The following is a 17,970-nucleotide window of genomic DNA, read 5'->3' as shown; positions in this document are numbered from 1 at the left end:
TCCAAGGGCATTTTTGCTGCCTCCGGTTCTGCCCTCAGACCGGTTTTTGCCTCTGCCTGGGCAGGTAAAGCAATCTCTGCTTGGGGTGCGCAGCTGGAACAGGAGTTGGACTCGGACGTCCCCATCCAGGACCTACGTTCCTTGGCCCAGCTTATTATTCGGGCCGGGAATTTTGTTTGTGAGGCCTCCCTTGATGCGGGAGCCCTTATAGCACGCTCCTCCGCCCTGGCAGTTTCCGTCAGGAGGGAACTCTGGCTGAAGGTTTGGAAAGCGGACGCTGCCTCCAAACGTTCCTTGGCGGGGCTACCGTTTGCGGGTTCCCGCCTTTTCGGGGTCCGCCTAGACGAGCTTATTTCGGAGGCCACGGGTGGTAAAAGCACCCATCTTCCTCAACCCCAAACCAGGGGCGCCCCCCGCGGACGCCCTGGTGCGTCTCGTTTTCGGTCCTCCCGCAGGACCTCTGGGGCTCCCCCCGCAGCTGCCGCTTCGGCCCCTCCCCAGGATAAGCGTAGGAAGCCGTTTTTTCGGGCGCAGCCCTCCTGGCGCAGGCCGCAGGCTGCCCGCACACCCGCAGCAAAGCAGTCCTCTGCCTGAAGGCGCGCCCCCACCCACCCTCCTTTTCAGGGACGTCTGGATGGCTCACGTCTCCGACGCCTGGGCTCTCGAAATTGTGTCCTCCGGATACAAAATCGAATTTGCGTCCTTCCCTCCAGATCGGTTCTTTCGCTCCCGCCCGCCGCGGGACCTGAAAAGCGCGGCTGCGTTCTCCGCGGCTGTTCAAGCCTTACTGGACAGGGGGGTGATTACCCCCGTTCCTCTAGAGGAAAGGTTCCAAGGGTTCTATTCGAACCTCTTTGTAGTTCCCAAGAAGGGAGGTTCGGTGCGGCCCATTTTGGACCTCAAAAGGCTCAACCGTTTAATCCTCCTTCGACGGTTTCGGATGGAGTCCCTCCGTTCCGCGGTGGCTTCCCTGGAGCGGGGAGATTTAATGTCTTCCATCGATATACAGGATGCCTACCTCCATGTTCCGGTAGCCCGGTGTCACCATCGCTTCCTCCGATTCGCCGTGGGGGACCTCCACTTCCAATTTGTCGCCCTTCCCTTTGGGCTGGCAACAGCCCCCCGGGTGTTCACCAAGGTCCTGGCCCCGGTTTTGGCCTTACTCCGCTCCAGGGGTGTTTTTCTGCTACCGTACTTGGACGATATCCTCATCAAGGCTCCGTCCCTTTCTCAAGCGGTTGCCAGCGTGGATCTCACTCTAGAGACTCTGGCGAGGTTCGGTTGGGTCATCAACTTCCCCAAGTCCTCCCTTCCCCCCTCCAGACAACTGGTCTTCCTGGGAATGCTTTTAGACACTGGAGCGGCGGAGGTACGTCTTCCCTCGGAAAAACGACTGACCCTCCGTCGGGCGATTCGGGGTCTCCTTCTCCACCGTCGACCGTCCTTCTGCATGCGGGTCTTGGGGCAGATGGTTGCCTGCTTCGAGGCGATCCCATTTGCGCAGTTTCACTCCCGCCCTCTCCAACGGGCGATCCTCTCCTCCTGGGACAAATCGCCGGAGTCTCTGGATCATCACTTCCATCTATCGCCTCCGGTGCGGTCATCTCTCCGCTGGTGGTTACAGTCCCCTCTTCTGGGCAGGTCCTTTCTGCCGCTCAACTGGTTGGTGGTTACAACCGATGCCAGTCTCTTGGGCTGGGGAGGCGTGTTTCCTCCCCGATCCGTCCAGGCCATTTGGTCTCCATCGGAGTCCAAACTCTCGATCAATGTCCTGGAGCTGAGAGCGGCCCTTCTGTCTCTGCGACACTGGACTCATCTGCTGAAGGGTCATCCAGTTCGTGTGCAATCGGACAACGCCACGGCCGTGGCGTACATAAACCACCAGGGGGGCACTCGCAGCGCTGCGGGAGGTCACCAGCATTCTCCGTTGGGCGGAAGCCCACGTCCCGGCTCTATCTGCAATTTTTATTCCAGGGGTGGACAATTGGGCGGCGGACTTCCTCAGTCGCACCACCGTCGTCCCCGGCGAGTGGTCTCTTCACCCGGAGGTGTTCGAGGCCATTTGCCTTCGTTGGGGCCTACCGGACGTGGACCTCATGGCCTCCAAATTCAATCACAAGGTCCCCGCCTATCTGTCCAGGGCCAGGGATCCGGGAGCTTGCGGAGCCGACGCCCTCGTTCTTCCTTGGCGAGGCTTCGCGCGTCCATACATATTCCCTCCCATCCCACTCCTGCCCAAGGTCCTTCGGAAGATCGCGGCGGAAGGCGTCTCGGTGATTCTGGTCGCTCCGGACTGGCCCCGCCGGTCTTGGTATGCCGACCTCATGCTGCTCCTGGCAGCCGCTGCCCGCCAGGGAAGATCTTCTCTCTCAGGGACCGATCTTCCACCCGCGTTTAAGGTCCCTACGTTTGACGGCGTGGTTGTTGAGACCACCGTCCTGACACGTAGGGGTTTTTCTGCGGACATCGTCCGCACCATGATCCGCGCCCGTAAGCCGTCCTCTTCTAGGATCTATTATAGGACCTGGAGGACCTATTTGGGGTTCTGTGCCGATCTGGGGATTCCTCCGCTCCGCTTTTCTCTCCCCACCGTTTTGTCCTTCCTGCAGAGCGGACTTGCCCAAGGTCTGGGTCTTAGTTCTTTGAAGGGTCAGGTGTCTGCGCTGTCCATTTTGTTTCAGCGCCCACTGGCCCCCCTTGGTCCTGTCAAGACCTTCCTTCAGGGCGTGGCTCACGCGGTTCCCCCGTACCGCCCTCCGGTACCGCCCTGGGACCTGAACCTGGTTCTCTCAGCACTCCAGGCTCCTCCTTTCGAGCCTCTGCGGACGGTTTCCTTGCGACTTCTGTCCTGCAAGGTTATTTTCCTTGTAGCCGTCACCTCTCTTCGGAGGGTGTCCGAATTGGCTGCACTCTCCTGTCTGGAACCTTTCCTAGTGTTCCACCAGGACAAGGTGGTTCTTCGTCCGGTCCCTTCCTTCCTTCCTAAGGTCGTCTCCGCCTTTCATCTGAACGAGGACATCGTTCTCCCCTCTTGGTGTCCTTCCCCTTCCCACCCCCGGGAGAGGAAGCTTCATCGCCTGGACGTTGTCAGCGCGCTCAAGGTTTACCTGGAGGTAACCAGCTCTTTCAGGCGCACTGACTCGCTCTTTGTGGTTCCGGAGGGGTCGCGCAGGGGGATGGCGGCGTCCAAAGTTGCTATCGCCCGTTTTGTCAAGATGGCTGTTACTGAGGCTTATCTCGCCAAGGGCAAGGTTCCGCCCCTTGGTGTTACCGCTCACTCCACTAGAGCGGTCGGGGCTTCATGGGCTCAGAGGAATCGGGCTTCTACGGAGCAGATTTGCAAGGGGGCCACTTGGTCCTCCTTGCACACCTTCACCAAGTTCTACAGGGTGCATACTCATGCGTCGGCTGACGCTGCTTTAGGTCGTCTGGTGTTGCAGGCGGCAGTTGATTGATGCCTCTAGTGTTGGTCTAGTTTGTTCTGGTCCCGCCCTTCTGGGACTGCTCTGGAACGTCCCATGGTTTCCTGTGTCCCCCAAGGAATATGGGCGAGAAAAGGAGACTTTTGTATTACTTACCAGTAAAGTCTCTTTCTCGCTCTTCCTTGGGGGACACAGCACCCGCCCTTCATTTGGCTTTACAGTTGTGGTTCCGGCTTGGTTGCCCCCGTTGGGGCTCGACAGTTCTTTTTTCCGGTTGGTGGTTATTTTTCACTACTTGGACACGCAACTGGCAGTCTCTCTCTCCAGGCTGAAGGGTATAGCTGATGGAGGAGGGGCTTACAGCTTTCACTTAGTGTCACGCCTCCTAGGGAGCAGAGCTATACTCCATGGTTTCCTGTGTCCCCCAAGGAAGAGCGAGAAAGAGACTTTACTGGTAAGTAATACAAAAGTCTCCTTTTTCCACATGCAAAGCGTCTGCCTTAATTGTGAGCAGCGAGCGTTTGAGTAGACACAGAAGTGGGATGGTGACGCTGATAGCGTTATCAGCGCTCACCATCTCTGTTGATTCCTCAAAGTTTTTTAAAACCTCACAGAGGTCAGACATCCATGCTACTTCTCGCTTGTGAAGAGCGGAAGCTGACTAGAAAGGTGACAACCATGTTGCAGCTGGTATTCCACTACTGCCCTCTGCTGCTCACAAAGCCTGGCCAACATGTGGAACGTCGAGTTCCAGCGCGTGCTCACGTCGCACAACAGTCAGTGAGCTGGCAATTGTAAGCACTGCTGCAATGTTGACAGACTGGTGGAAGGTCTCGATGACTTGCGGAAATGGGCACACACGCGGCGCACCTTCACCAGTAGCTCAGGCAAATTGGGGTAGGTTTTGAGAAACCGCTAAACCACTAAGTTGAAGATGTGGGCTAGGCATGGGATGTGTGTGAGCTTGCCGAGCTCCAAAGCCGCCACAAAGTTACAGCCATTATCAGACACAACCATGTCTGGTCTCTTATCCCCTGCCACAGCTCTGTGGCGGTGTGCTGTTTGTCCCCTAAGCAGATCAGTTTCAGCACGGCCTGTTGACGCTTCCCCACTGCAGTGCTACACTGCTTCCAGCTACCGACTGATGGCTGACTGGTGCTGCAAGAGGATAATTCTGAGATGGAAGTGGAGGAGGAGAAGTGGGGTTTGCAGCCACCAACATAGGTGGTGGCGGAAACCCTGATGGAAGTAGGGCCTGCAATCCTTGGCGTCGGTAGCACCTGTGCCATCCCAGGGTACGACTCGCTCCCGGCCTCCACAACGTTCAAGGGAAATGTAGCGTCCCTGGCCGAAAGCAATTGTCCATGTGTCAGTCGTTAAGTGGACCTTCCCAATAACTGCGTTGGTCAGCACACGGGTGATGTTACGTGACACATGTTGGTGTAAAGTGGGCACGGCACACCGGGAAAAATTATGGCGGCTGGGGACTGCGTAACGAGGGACAGCCGCCGACATCAGACTGCGGAAGGCCTCAGTGTCCACAAGGCTAAATGGCAAAATTTCTAGGGCCAGGAATTTGGAAAGTTGTGCATTTTGTGCTATGGCCTGTGGGTGGGTGGCTGAGTATATGCGCTTGCGTTCAAATGCCTGGGTTAAGGACATCTGTATGCTGCGCTGGGACACGGAAGTGGATGTGGTCGCTGATGGTGATTGCGAAGGTGCAGGGCCGGAGGCATCCCGGCCTGTGCCTTCGACAGGAGATTGGCCAGCACGTAACACAGGGGAAGAGGAGGCAGTGGTGTGACCCGCAGACACTGATTGTGGACCCAGGCGTTCGGCCTACCTATTACGGTGCTTTAATGCCATGTGGCGGATCGTGGTGGTGGGGTTGCTAGTGTTCACGCCCCTGCTCATTTTTGTATGGCACAGGTTGCAAATTACAACTCTTTTGTCGTCGGCACTTTCCTCAAAAAAGCACCAGACTGTGGAACACCTACCCCTTGGCAAGTAAGATTTCCGCAAGGGTGTGCTCAGGGTAACATTTGCGGGCCTGTATGGTGTGGCCCGCCTTCTCCCTTTTGCCACCCCACTGCCTCTTCCACCCTGTTGCGGTGCGGAGGATCCCTCCCCCTCTGTACTGCTGTCCTCGCTCGGCTTGCCACCTTTCCAGGTTTGGGTCAGTGACTTCATCGTCCACCACCTTCCACTTCCTCACTCTGCTCATCCTCCTGACTTGTTGACCTAACAACAACCTCAGATATTGACAACTGTGTTTATCCTCATCATCAACCTCTTGAGACACTAATTGCCGTTGACTTATTGGCAACTGTGTCTCATCATCATCATCATCATCCACCTCGTGAAACACTAATTGCCGTTCCCCACAGTCATCTTCTTGTGACTGTGGATGCTCAAGAGTTTGGGAACAAGATCTCATGTCCCTCTTCAAGCGGGCTTGTCTAGAGGCCCAAATGAAAGAATGGCGATGAAAAGCTCCTCGGAATATCCGAGTGTGGGATCACTTGTTTGGCAAGACTCTCCATGGTGGGAGGAAGGAGGATCAGGGTTAGGATTGTGTTGACCAGACTCTTGGCTACTGAGACTGGACTTTGTGGAAGACAGGGTGGTGCTTAACTGACTGGAAGCAATATCTGCTGCAATCCAACCGACCACCTGGTCGCACTGGTGTGACTTCGAGAGCTTTGTCCTGCACCGCCCTGCAAACTGGGGCATGAAGCTAGGTATCGTGGATGAGTGTGTTTCTTGTGCTCTGGCAGCAGGCACAGTTTCAACGTGCCCAGGGCCACGGCCTTTGCGTGCACCATCAGCATCACTGCCACATCCCTTACTGCTCGCCTTCTGCATATTAAATGGTATATATGCTTGAAAGTATGTCACACGTACAGTAGCGTAGGATTTGTAAGTGTATGCGCAAAAAAATTTAAAAAGGTATTTGGGATGTGGAAACGTTACACAGGAGATGTACCCCAGGTAATGTCCACTCCCTACACTATCTCTTTCCCTTCTTCAGCTCTCCCTGACTAACACTGAGCCGAACACGTGTCATCAGGTGCTATATAGCACTCGATGACGTGTTCCGGCCAGCCAATCACTGTAATGCCAGTAACCAACATGGCTAAGGCATTACAGTGAGGGCAGTACTTACCTGCACGTTTATTGGCTACGTGGCAGCCAACAAACGTGTGGGGAGGAGACTTCGGCCGAATACCGTCATGTGCCAAGCATCAGAATGCTCGAGCTGAACTGGTGTTTGGCCAAGCATGACCCCCCGACCCCCCCCCCCCCCCCCCAGAAAATCTGCACGTGCTTTCATTATTCTGCACAGATTTTTTGTGTTTATGAAATACTCCGTTCACCGTCCTCAGCTGTGGAATATCAGCAGATACTGTCAGAATATAGAATTGTGTGAACGTGGCTTATATTTTTGGCGACCATGAGTTTTCATCTCCTTTAATTGTTTTCATCCCAACGCCCTTGTGCTTTTGTTTATAGGGAATGGTGACAGCAGGAAAAACAGGAAGTCTTGGGAAGAAACCAGGTACGCAGCCGGGGATTTATCTTTAGAAAATGGAGGCCCCAGATTAATGTCTGTACCATATCCTGTACATGGCATGGAGAAGAAGGGACCTGTCCTTCTCTTCTTACAATATGGTTTTATTTATACCCTTTTAGTTTTGAAAAGTATCTATGACTATTATTCATGAGCTGCTGCTTTATCACCCGCCCGATAGCAATCCTAGGGATAGGCGGTGCCTGGCCTATTAGAGGCAGCGCTGCAAGGGTTAAATCGCATGGTTCCCAACAATCACGACGCAATAGCAGATAAGGGACAGGCCGCTGTTATCTAGCATGCCTGTCACTATTTTATGATGCTCTTTGGGAGGGCAGCATAAAATTGATCACCGGTTTCTTTTAAGGATATTGCCATTTAATTTACTAATGAGTAAGGCCCAAAACCAGAATGTTTTTAACACACACATTGTTTTTTTTTTTTTTTTTTTAGCATTAATATTATATTTTATACATTCTGAGTTTAACAGTTAGGCCAGGACAGTTAGTGGCACAACTTCATACTCTCTAGTAGCGGTGAAATCGCTCTTCAACTTCATTGTTTCTCTATGCAGGAAAAAAAAAAAGCATTGCAGTCGCAGGATCATCTTGAGCTATTTCTGAATATTTTTAAAATCTAACTATTTGTATTTCTTCTTGTTTTTAGAAATTGCCCAGGTCATTGCCCCCTATGCCGCTACTGGCCCGGAACAGCTGACATTGGCGCCTGGGCAGCTGATACTCATCAGGAAGAAGAACCCAGGAGGCTGGTGGGAAGGTGAACTGCAGGTTAGTATCACAGATGAACCTCTGCTTAAGAGCTCATGCATACGACCGTATGTATTTTGCAGGGGGGGAAAAACAGACCCGCAAAAAATGCGGATGACGTCCGTGTGCCTTTTCCGTATTTTGTGGAATGGAACAGCTGGCCCCTAATAGAACAGTCCTATCCTTGTCCGTAATGCGGACAACAACACCAGGCAACAAAAAAATTTTCATCTGCTACTGGGCAAAAACCATTTGTCCTATACTAAATTGAGTGTGCGGATTACAAATCCGAAGTCAGAATTGTTGTAACATGTCACAAAATTTTGCTATGCAAAAGTATGCCTAAATGAATTAAAGGGAACCTGTCACCAGGATTTTGTGTATAGAGCTGAGGACATGGGTTGCTAGATGGCCACTAGCACATCCGCAATATCCAGTCCCCATAGCTCTGTGTGCTTTTATTGTGTTAAACAGTTTTTTATCCATATGCAAATTATCCTGAGACGAGTCCTGTGTCTGGAGTTGAGTCCAGCACCGCCCCGCGTCTTCCGAATCTCCTCCTTGCTGGCTGACGTCACAGAGCTGGAGCGCCGAAATCTCGCAATGCGCGAGCTAGCGCATGCGCAGTGTTGGCATCATGTTCATTCCCTGTGCTGGCATCAGCACAGGGAACGAACTACGCATGCGCTAGCTCACGCATCGCGATATTTCGGCGCTCCAGCTCTGTGACGTCAGCCAGCAAGGAGGAGATTCGGAGGACGCGGGGCGGTGCTGGACTCAACTCCGGACACAGGACTCGTGTCAGGATAATTTGCATATGGATCAAAACGTTTTTTTAAACACAATAAAAGCACACAGAGCTATGGGGACTGGGTATTGTGGATGTGCTAGCGGCCATCTAGCAACCCATGTCCTCAGCTCTATACACAAAATCCCGGTGACAGGTTCCCTTTAAGCACTTGGAAAGCATTGAATAATTTTGAACAGAACGAGTTTTACTCCAACAATTGCCTGATCTACATCAAAGTTTGCGCAGTAAACAGTGTATGAAAATGTAATGGAATAAAAAAATTTCAAAAAGTCTCGTTTTTTTTTGTGTAAAAGCCTTACTTGAGCAAGGCCCAGTATTGTTACAGGTATCTGCTTTTCTCGCCCATTTCCTTGGGGGACACAGAAGACCTTGGGTATAGCTCATCTCCATAGGAGGCGTGACACTAAGTGAAAACTGTTAAGCCCCTCCTCCACAGCTATACGCTCAGCCTGGAGAGAGAGAGACTGCCAGTTTTTGCTTAGTGTCCAAGGAGGCAAGACACTCCCTGCTCTGCAGGGCTGTATTCTCCTTGTTTAATTTTAGATTTTTACTTTTTTTCTTTTTCTTCCAGACCATCAGGGACAACAGACGCAATAGACCTCTCTGTTTCTTCCGGGGTTGAGCTGCGCCAGTCACCCGCACTGCTGCCTCCCCCACAGAAGGCAAGGTGGACCAGGGCAGCCTATCTCCGCTGCATCCCGCCAGCTCAAGGGTCGCCCGCACGCCAAGTCCCTCTTCCAGCGTCGTGCCAGTAGCTGAAGTGGCGATCCTGCTGGAACGGACCGAGGGTGAAGACGACTGATGGTGAGAGAGTGGCTTCTCCAGCCCTACGTCCCGTCTACCCCCGTCTCCTGCGTGCCTGACCCCTTACTGGTGCCCTGGACCCTTCTGTCCCTGCTGGACCTAGGCTGGCCCCTGGGGTGCCGCAGGGCGGCAATCTGCTCCCTCTCCGGGCGCCGCAAATTTTGACCCAGGCTTCGCGGCCTGCTGGGCCGCAACTCCGGCGCTCCTTCCTGGCCCCCTGACTCTTCCGGCCCGCGGGGTGGACACCCGTGGCCGGTATGTACACGCGCCACTCCGGCTCAGGTCCCGGCCGGTACCTCAGATACTGTGCGGCACCGGTCGGCCAGGCGCCGCAAAAATTTAGGCCCCGGCTTCGTGGCCTACTAGGCCGCAAAATTCCGGCCTCTGTTGGAGGGGGCGGGATTTTCTCCAGGCGCGAATTCTTCCGCCTGGAGGTTCCCCCGCCCCCTTTGGATCGCAGAGCCGCCCCCCAGGCCGGATCCCTGTTAACCCTTTGGGTACGGGCCGGCTCCCATCTAGAGGAGACCCTCTCAGATCTGGGCTTCCTCATGGGCCTGTATGGCTGGCCTCTTTCCTGCCTCTGATAGAGGCTGTGCCCCTGCATGGTGGCCCCCTTCATGCCTCAGAGAGGCTGTGTTATTAAAAAAATAAAATAACAATAACTGATTTCTTGTGGGCTGCGCAGGAAGCTACAGCCTGATCTCAGTAGTGCTGGCCGTACGCATGCCCCCCTTCCATAGGCAGCATGTCGCGCTCCCCGGCTGCGGCGCTGGCCAGGTGCATGTTCCCCTTTCTAGGCGGTTTCTTGCCCTCTCCCGGGATACGGCGCTGGCCAAGTACATGCCGCCCTTTCTATAGGCAGATTTAGTCACCCCCTCCAGTTATGGTGCTGGCCATGTGCATGACCCCCCTTCCTAGGCGGAATACTGCACTCTCCCTGGCTGCGGGCTGGCCTTGTGCATGACCCCCTTCTTTAGGTGGAATACTGCACTCTCACCGGATACGGTGCTGGCCATGTGCACGACCCCCTTCCATAGGCGGAATGCTGCACACTCGCTGGATTCGCTGCCGGCCATGTACATGACCCCCTTCCATATGCGGTATGCTGCACTCGCTTGATTCGCTGCCGGCCTTGGGCATGCCTCCTTCTCTCAGGCGGCATACATACTCTTACTGACTGGGGTTATTCTCTCGCCGGTAAGTTGCTGGCCATGTGCATGTCCTCCTTCCAGGCAGGGTGCTTGCACTCTCACTGGATCCGCTGCCGGCCATGTGCATTACCCCCCTTCCATGGGCGGTGTACTGCACTCTCACTGGATTCGCTGCCGGCCATGGGCATGCCTCCTTTCCTCAGGCGGCATACATACACTCTCACTGACTGTGGCTGTTCTCTCGCCAGTACGTTGCTGGCCATGTGCATGACCCCCATCCATGGCGGGGTGCTTGCGCTCTCACTGGATGCGATGCTGGCCATGTGCATGACCCCCCTTTTTGGGCGGCATACTGCACTCTCACCGGATACGTTGCTGGCCATGAGCATGACCCTCTAACATGGGTGGAATGCTTGTACTCCCATTGGATACGGTGCTGGCCTTGTGCATGACCACCCCTCATTCCATGGGTGGAATTTTGCACGCTCACGTGATTCACGGCTGTCCTTGTATATGCTGTGCTGGACTTGTACATGTCCCCCTTCATTGGCGGAGTAGTTGCACTCTCACGAAATTCGGTGTTGGGTGGATTATTGCACAATCACTTAATGCTAGGATAACCCTGTGCATGTCCCCCTTTTCACTAGGTGGACCTCCTGCATTCCTGCTGGATACTGTGCGGCCATGTGCATGGCCCCCTTCTGGGCGGAATATGGTATGTCCTACTTCTCTGAAGTTGGTACTGGCCTTGGGCATCACCCTCTTTTGGGGCGGGCCTTTGCACTCTTGCCGACTGCAGTGTTTGCCAGGTGCATTTCCCCCCTTTCGGGGTGGACTGCTTGCGTTCCATCGCATGCCGTACTAGTCTTGTGCATAACTCCCTTTCAGGCTGCACTTTGCACTTCTGTAGATACTGTGGGACTCTGTGGCTGGCCCCCTTTACTGAGTGACTATTTTGCAGTGAGCGGACGTTCTTGTGCGCTCTGTGCGTTGTTTGGGCCGTGTATGCCTTCTCCTCCCATAGGTGGGTTGGCCTTCTCACTGCTTATGGGGCTGCTCGTACGTATGCCTCCCTTCCTCCTACGACATACTTGTTTCTCTTGGGATACGATGCTTGCCGCAAGCCTTGCACTCTTCTCTGAAGAAATCATTCTGTCCACCTGACCCGGACGGGCTCTACTTGCTCTCTACTGCACCGAGCTAGGTGGTACTCATTCTCGGGTTTGGATTGTATATTGCGGTTCCGTTGTGACGGTATCCACCATGTTCGTTGGCCCTTCCAACTGGGGAGTGTTCGTGGTTCCTAGATGCGTACCCATTCGTCCTCCCGCGGCATTGCTTCCCTGCGCAAGCGGTCACATGGATGAGAGTGCTGTCTGCAGCTCCCCTCGAATTCTACGTTGGCTCTGGCGGGACTACGGTTCTCTCGCCTACTACCATTTCCTCCTCTTCGGATGCAGCGTGGTATGAGTCCTTCCTATTGGCTCCCTCTGCCCTTTAGTTCTTCTCTGCTACCAGGTTCGGGCCGCTCTTCTCGGGAAGGTCACCCAACTTCTCTTGGGTGCTCGATTATCCAGGTCCGGGGGACCTCCACTTTGGGTTCTTCAGGGTATTCGCCTTCGGCGAGGTGGTGAGTCGGGCGTCTCAGAGTAGCGGGTGTTCTGCTTTTGGGCTGTCCTACTATGACTTCCCTGTTGCCCACTCCTCCTTTCGGTTGGAAGGTGTTATGCCGGCCTCTGTCTCGACTGCCTTTTCTCGCCGGCTCTGTTTTGGCTCCCGCTCGGGGCATATCTCTCAGATGTGGCTTCTGCCCCGGCCAGGCTTCAGGGGCTGTTCCTTCACTGCAGGGGGCCTGTAATGACCGCAGACGCAGTCCAGGATGCCAGCCGGGGGAGTAAAAAGCGCTGCGGCCACCCGCTGCGGCCACCCGCAGCGGCGGTGCCAGATCCCAGAGGTAAGCCACCTCTCACCGTCTTGCTGTCTTCACCCTCGGTCCATTCCAGCAGGGTCGCCCCTTCAGCTACTGGCACCGCAGTGGCAAAACGCTGGAAGAGGGACTTGGCGTGCGGGCGACCCTTGCGCTGGCGGGATGATAAAGGAGAAAAACAGCCCTGCAGAGCAGGGAGTGTCTTGCTTCCTTGGACACCAAGCAAAAAACTGGCTGCCTTTCTCTCCAGGCTGAGGGTATAGCTGTGGAGGAGGGGCTTAACAGTCTTCACTTAGTGTCACGCCTCCTATGGAGATGAGCTATACCCAAGGTCTCCTGTGTCCCCCAAGGAAGAGCGAGAAAGATTTTACTGGTAAGTTATACAAAAATCTTGTTTTTCCCGTTGCAAAAACCAGCAGTAGTCCCCCATCATGTTGGGATTTCAGCGGTCTTAATACCTGTTCTCCATTGTAGAAATATCTTTATGGAACCGCTCTCCATGTTAGTCACTTGCGTGTCCCAAATTGGGTGGGGAAAAAGTCAAGATGGGAATGTAAGAAATGCACTTTTAGTGACGTTCGGCCGCCAAGTTGTTCATATGCTGTAAGCATGTTGTCTACTAATTCAGCATAGTTTGCAGCTCGTCTGTTCCCAATGAACTTCTGCACTACAAGCACAAATGCATCCCAAGCTGCAAGACGGACACTCGCTTTGTCAGATTCTTGCGCTGATCATAAGTAGTGTATTTGTCACATATGTAGCAGAAATTGTCTGGATCCTTAACACATTTGTGTTTATCCTTCTTAAGTTTCAAAACTGATAACACTATATAACAGATCACTTTATCAAAATCTGTCCAGCTTGCCTTATATACTTACTGCTGACATCAGCCTGAGTGCGTCGGAACAGGTCTGGACATGTCCATTGGAATATCTCCAATATAATGCATTAATATTATAACTGAATAGGCTTTGCATGTACTTTAAAGTCTAGACGTGTCAGGCAAATTCTGAGTTCATATCTGGAATCGGCGCACTCATTTTAGTAGAAGGCCTCATGCACATGGCCGATTTGGACCCATTCACTTCAATGGGGCTGCAAAAGATGCGGACAGCACTCCGTGTGCTGTCCGAATCTTTTGCTCCGTTCCGTGGCCCCGCTAAAAAAATATAACCTGTCCAATTCTTGTCCGCGCTTTGTGGACAAGAATAGGCATTTATATTGAAGGCTGTCCGTGCTGTTCCGCAAATTGCGGAACGCGCACGGACGCCATCCGTGTTTCGCGGATTTGCGGACCGCAAAACACTATGGTCGTGTGCATGAGGCCTAAATCACATGTTTTTCTCTCAGTAGCAAAATCATTGTTACGCGGTGTAATAGGAATTTTTTTTAATTTTTTGCAGAACAGAAATACGGAAATGAAATGCAGTAACTTCCGTTTTTTGTTTTTGTTTTTTTGCGGACCCATTGAAATGAATAGTTCCGCAAAAAATAAAACCCGGTACGGACACGGAAAGAAAATACGTGCATGAGCCCTTAAAGGGAACCTGTCACCAGGATTTTGTGTATAGAGCTGAGGACATGGGTTGCTAGATGGCCGCTAGCACATCCGCTATACCCAGTCCCCATAGCTCTGTGTGCTTTTATTGTGTAAAAAAAACGATTTGATACATATGCAAATTAACCTGAGATGAGTCCTGTCCCGGACTCATCTCACATACAGGACTCATCTCAGGTTAATTTGCATATGTATCAAATCGGGTTTTTTTTACACAATAAAAGCACACAGAGCTATGGGAACTGGGTATTGCGGATGTGCTAGCGGCCATCTAGCAACCCATGTCCTCAGCTCTATACACAAAATCCTGGTGACAGGTTCCCTTTAAGCGTACCTAACCGCTCAACAATCTTTAGATTAGGGCTCATTCAGGCGACAGTATATTTGTATCCGCAAAATTGCGGAATGGAGGACGGCCCATTCCTTTTAGTGTGGCCGCAAAAGACGCGGACAGCACAGTGTGCCGCCTGCATCCGCACTTCCGTTCCTCGGCCCCGCAAAAAAGATAGAGCTTGTCCTATTCTTGTCCATTTTTGCAGACAAGAATAGGTATTTCTATCATAGGACTACCGATTCCGTTCCGCAAAATGCTAAACACATACGGCAATTTGCGGACCGTAAGATGGATAAGGTTGTCTGAATGAGCCCTTAGTAGTACAGTGTGTGTACAGAACACTATCTTTGGGCAGGAAATACGTTTAGAATTATAATATTATACATTTATCTATATAGCTATGTATTATATAAGTACTTTTTTAATGCTATATGTCTCACTATTACATGAACTATAACTACTGATCCTTTCCCTTTTTTTTTTTTTTTTTTTTTTTTTAAGAATATGCATGTCCAAGCCCAATTCTCTAAATACTAGTTAGTAATTTGTCACTTAATATTTGTTCTACAAACGATAATACTACTATATGAAATTATCAACCCTATTAAACCAGGCATATTGCTTGGTAGGGTTGATCTTGCTGCGTAAAACAATATTTCTCGCCCATATTCCTTGGGGGACACAGGAAACCATGGGTATAGCTCTGCTCCCTAGGAGGCGTGACACTAAGTGAAAGCTGTAAGCCCCTCCTCCATCAGCTATACCCTTCAGCCTGGAGAAGAGACTGCCAGTTTTTGCTTAGTGTCCAAGGAGGCAAGACACCCCCTGCTTATGCAGGGTTGTTTTCCTATGATTTTTTATTTTTGCGTTATTTGTTGTTTTTAATTCGGTTTTTTTCTACCTACAGGGACAACAGAGGCGCATTAGACCCCTCTGTTTCTCCCGGGGTTGAGTTGCGCCAGTGCCGGTAATTCCGCACTGCCGCCTCCCCCACAGAAGACAAGGTGGACCAGGGCAGCCTCGCTCCCCTGCGTCCCGCCAGCTCAGGGTCGCCCGCACGCCAAGTCCCTCCCCCGGCTTCCTGCCACTGCGGTGCCAGGAGCTGAAGGGGCGACCCCGCTGGATGGATTGAGGGCGAAGACAGCGTATGGTGAGACAGGCTGCTCCAGCCTCCCCTTCCTCCCTCCCACCGCTGCTACAGGCCTCCTGGGCTCCCATGGCCACTGTTACTACATGGCCACTGCTACATCGTGCGCCCACCCCTCCCCCCCCCCCCCCCCCGGGCATATATCGGGACCGTTACCGGGCAGGGGAGTTTATCTGGGCAAGTCCTTGGCAGGGACGCTGCCTTCAGGGGACGGCTGCAGGAAAAAAGCAAGCCGTCTGCCACATCCAGGCGCGGAGGGGGCCGCTTTCTTGGCGTGAACGGCGCCATTTCAGGCCGGCACTTCATCATCCTTGGGGGTTAAAATCATTTTGCCGCGCGCTTGCGGCTCTGCTTCGGAGCGGCAGAGAGGGGGCGGAGCTTCCTACATGCGCTCCGCTACTTCCGGGTTCATCGCACAGTGCTGCGTGGAATCCTCTCTGCAGTGCGATCCGAAGCCGGTGCTGCTGCCTCTCCTCCACAGCCTCCTCAGTCTGTTCCCCTTACCGCTGCCGCTTGCATCATCCGGGTCTGGTAGGACTTTTAACTCCCTCCGTGCCACAGTACTGTCGCTTGGGTGTTATCCCCGTTCCTTTCCTTGGGGTCTCCCACTTTAAGTGCAACATCTTGTTCCACCATGTCAGACCCTTCTACAGCCGCCAAGCCTTGGTACCATGCCTGTACTGCTTGTAGGGAACCCTTTCCCCGGGGGCAGTCTGATCCGCACTGTACTGCATGCCGAGCTCCACCGCAGCCTCAGTCGCCCGCTGTGTCGCTCCCTGCTGCCTCTGACCCGCCTGACTGGGCTAGATCCCTGTCCCAGGCCGTGGAAAGCCTCACTCATGTCGTGGGCCGCCTAATAGACAGGCCACCTACCCCGCAGGACGCCTCTCTGATTGTCGCGCCCTCCGGGTCCACTGCTTCTGCCGCTGCAGCGGGTTCACTCTCTTTTAGTGACCCCTCCCGAGCTAGGCACTCTCAGAAGCGTATTAGAGTAGAGCGAGCCTCCTCCTCGGATGCCTCCCTCTCCCCGCCACGCGTGCGCACCCAGACGAGCCTCTCCTCTCCAAAGGATTCGCTCTCTGAAGGTGAATTGGCGGTTTCAGATTTGGAAATGGACTCGGCCCTGCCGTCCAAGCTAGCCTCAGCGATGGGTCAACTCATCTCTGATATTCGTGACACCTTTAAGGTGCAGGATGATCCCCCTAGCTCGGACGCAGCTAGCGTCTCATTTATCAGACCCAGGCAGGTCTCAAAAGTCTTTCCAATCCACTCTGATTTCTCCTCTGTGGTGTCTAAGGCTTGGGCTCGCCCGGACGCCCGTTTTGTCAACCCCAAGAAGCTGGACATTTGTTATCCTTTTCCAGCCGATGTCGTGGCCACATGGTCTTCCCCACCCAAGGTGGACCCCCCTGTGGCCCGGCTGTCAAAGAACACGGCCATCCCTGTTCCCGACGGGTCCTCTCTTCAGTCAGCGGAGGACCGTCGCATGGAGACCCTTTCTAAGGGCATTTTTGCTGCCTCCGGTTCTGCTCTCAGACCGGTTTTTGCCTCTGCTTGGGCAGGGGAAGCCATCTCTGCTTGGGATGCGCAGCTGGAACAGGAGTTGGACTCGGACGTCCCCATCCAGGACCTGCGTTCCTTGGCCCAGCTTATTGTTCGGGCCGGGAATTTTGTTTGTGAGGCCTCCCTTGATGCGGGAGCCCTTATTGCACGCTCCTCCGCCCTGGCAGTTTCCGTCAGGAGGGAGCTCTGGCTGAAGGTTTGGAAAGCGGACGCTGCCTCCAAACGTTCCTTGGCGGGGCTACCGTTTGCGGGTTCCCGCCTTTTCGGGGTCCGCCTAGACGAACTTATTTCGGAGGCCACGGGTGGTAAAAGCACCCATCTTCCTCAACCCCAAGCCAGGGGCGCCCCCCGCGGACGCCCTGGTGCGTCTCGTTTTCGGGCCTCCCGCAGGGCCTCTGGGGCTCCCACCACAGCTGCCGCTTCGGCTCCTCCCCAGGACAAGCATAGGAAGCCGTTTTTTCGGGCGCAGCCCTCCTGGCGCAAGCCGCAGGCTGCCCGCACACCCGCAGCAAAGCAATCCTCTGCCTGAAGGCGCGCCCCCACCCACCCGGGTGGGGGGCCGGCTCCTCCTTTTCAGGGACGTCTGGTTGGCTCACGTCTCCGACGCCTGGGCCCTCGAAATTGTGTGCTCCGGATACAAAATCGAATTTGCATCCTTCCCTCCAGATCGGTTCTTTCGCTCCCGCCCGCCACGGGACCCGAAACGCGCGGTTGCGTTCTCCGCGGCCGTTCAAGCCTTACTGGACAGGGGGGTGATTACCCCCGTTCCTCTAGAGGAAAGGTTCCAAGGGTTCTACTCGAACCTCTTTGTAGTTCCCAAGAAGGGAGGTTCCGTGCGGCCCATTTTGGACCTCAAAAAGCTCAACCGTTTTCTCCTCCTTCGACGGTTTCGGATGGAGTCCCTCCGTTCCGCGG

General features: G+C 53.8%; 1 protein-coding gene across 5 annotated transcripts in view; it reads left to right on the top strand.

The window, feature by feature from the left end:
- ITSN1 (intersectin 1) overlaps positions 1-17,970 on the top strand; it is a 163,377-nt gene that overhangs the window by 95,272 nt on the left and 50,135 nt on the right. For all 5 annotated transcript variants that reach the window (XM_040423145.1, XM_040423144.1, XM_040423142.1 and 2 more), the window contains 2 exons: positions 6,936-6,981; positions 7,660-7,781. In XM_040423145.1, the coding sequence (XP_040279079.1) occupies positions 6,936-6,981; positions 7,660-7,781 (168 nt within the window). The remainder of the gene's footprint in view (positions 1-6,935; positions 6,982-7,659; positions 7,782-17,970) is intronic.

This window comes from Bufo bufo, chromosome 3 (genome assembly GCF_905171765.1).
Source record: "Bufo bufo chromosome 3, aBufBuf1.1, whole genome shotgun sequence".
Classification (NCBI taxonomy): domain Eukaryota; kingdom Metazoa; phylum Chordata; class Amphibia; order Anura; family Bufonidae; genus Bufo; species Bufo bufo.
The sequence above is the reverse complement of the archived record's forward strand: the minus strand, read 5'-3'. Positions and strand labels throughout refer to the sequence as shown.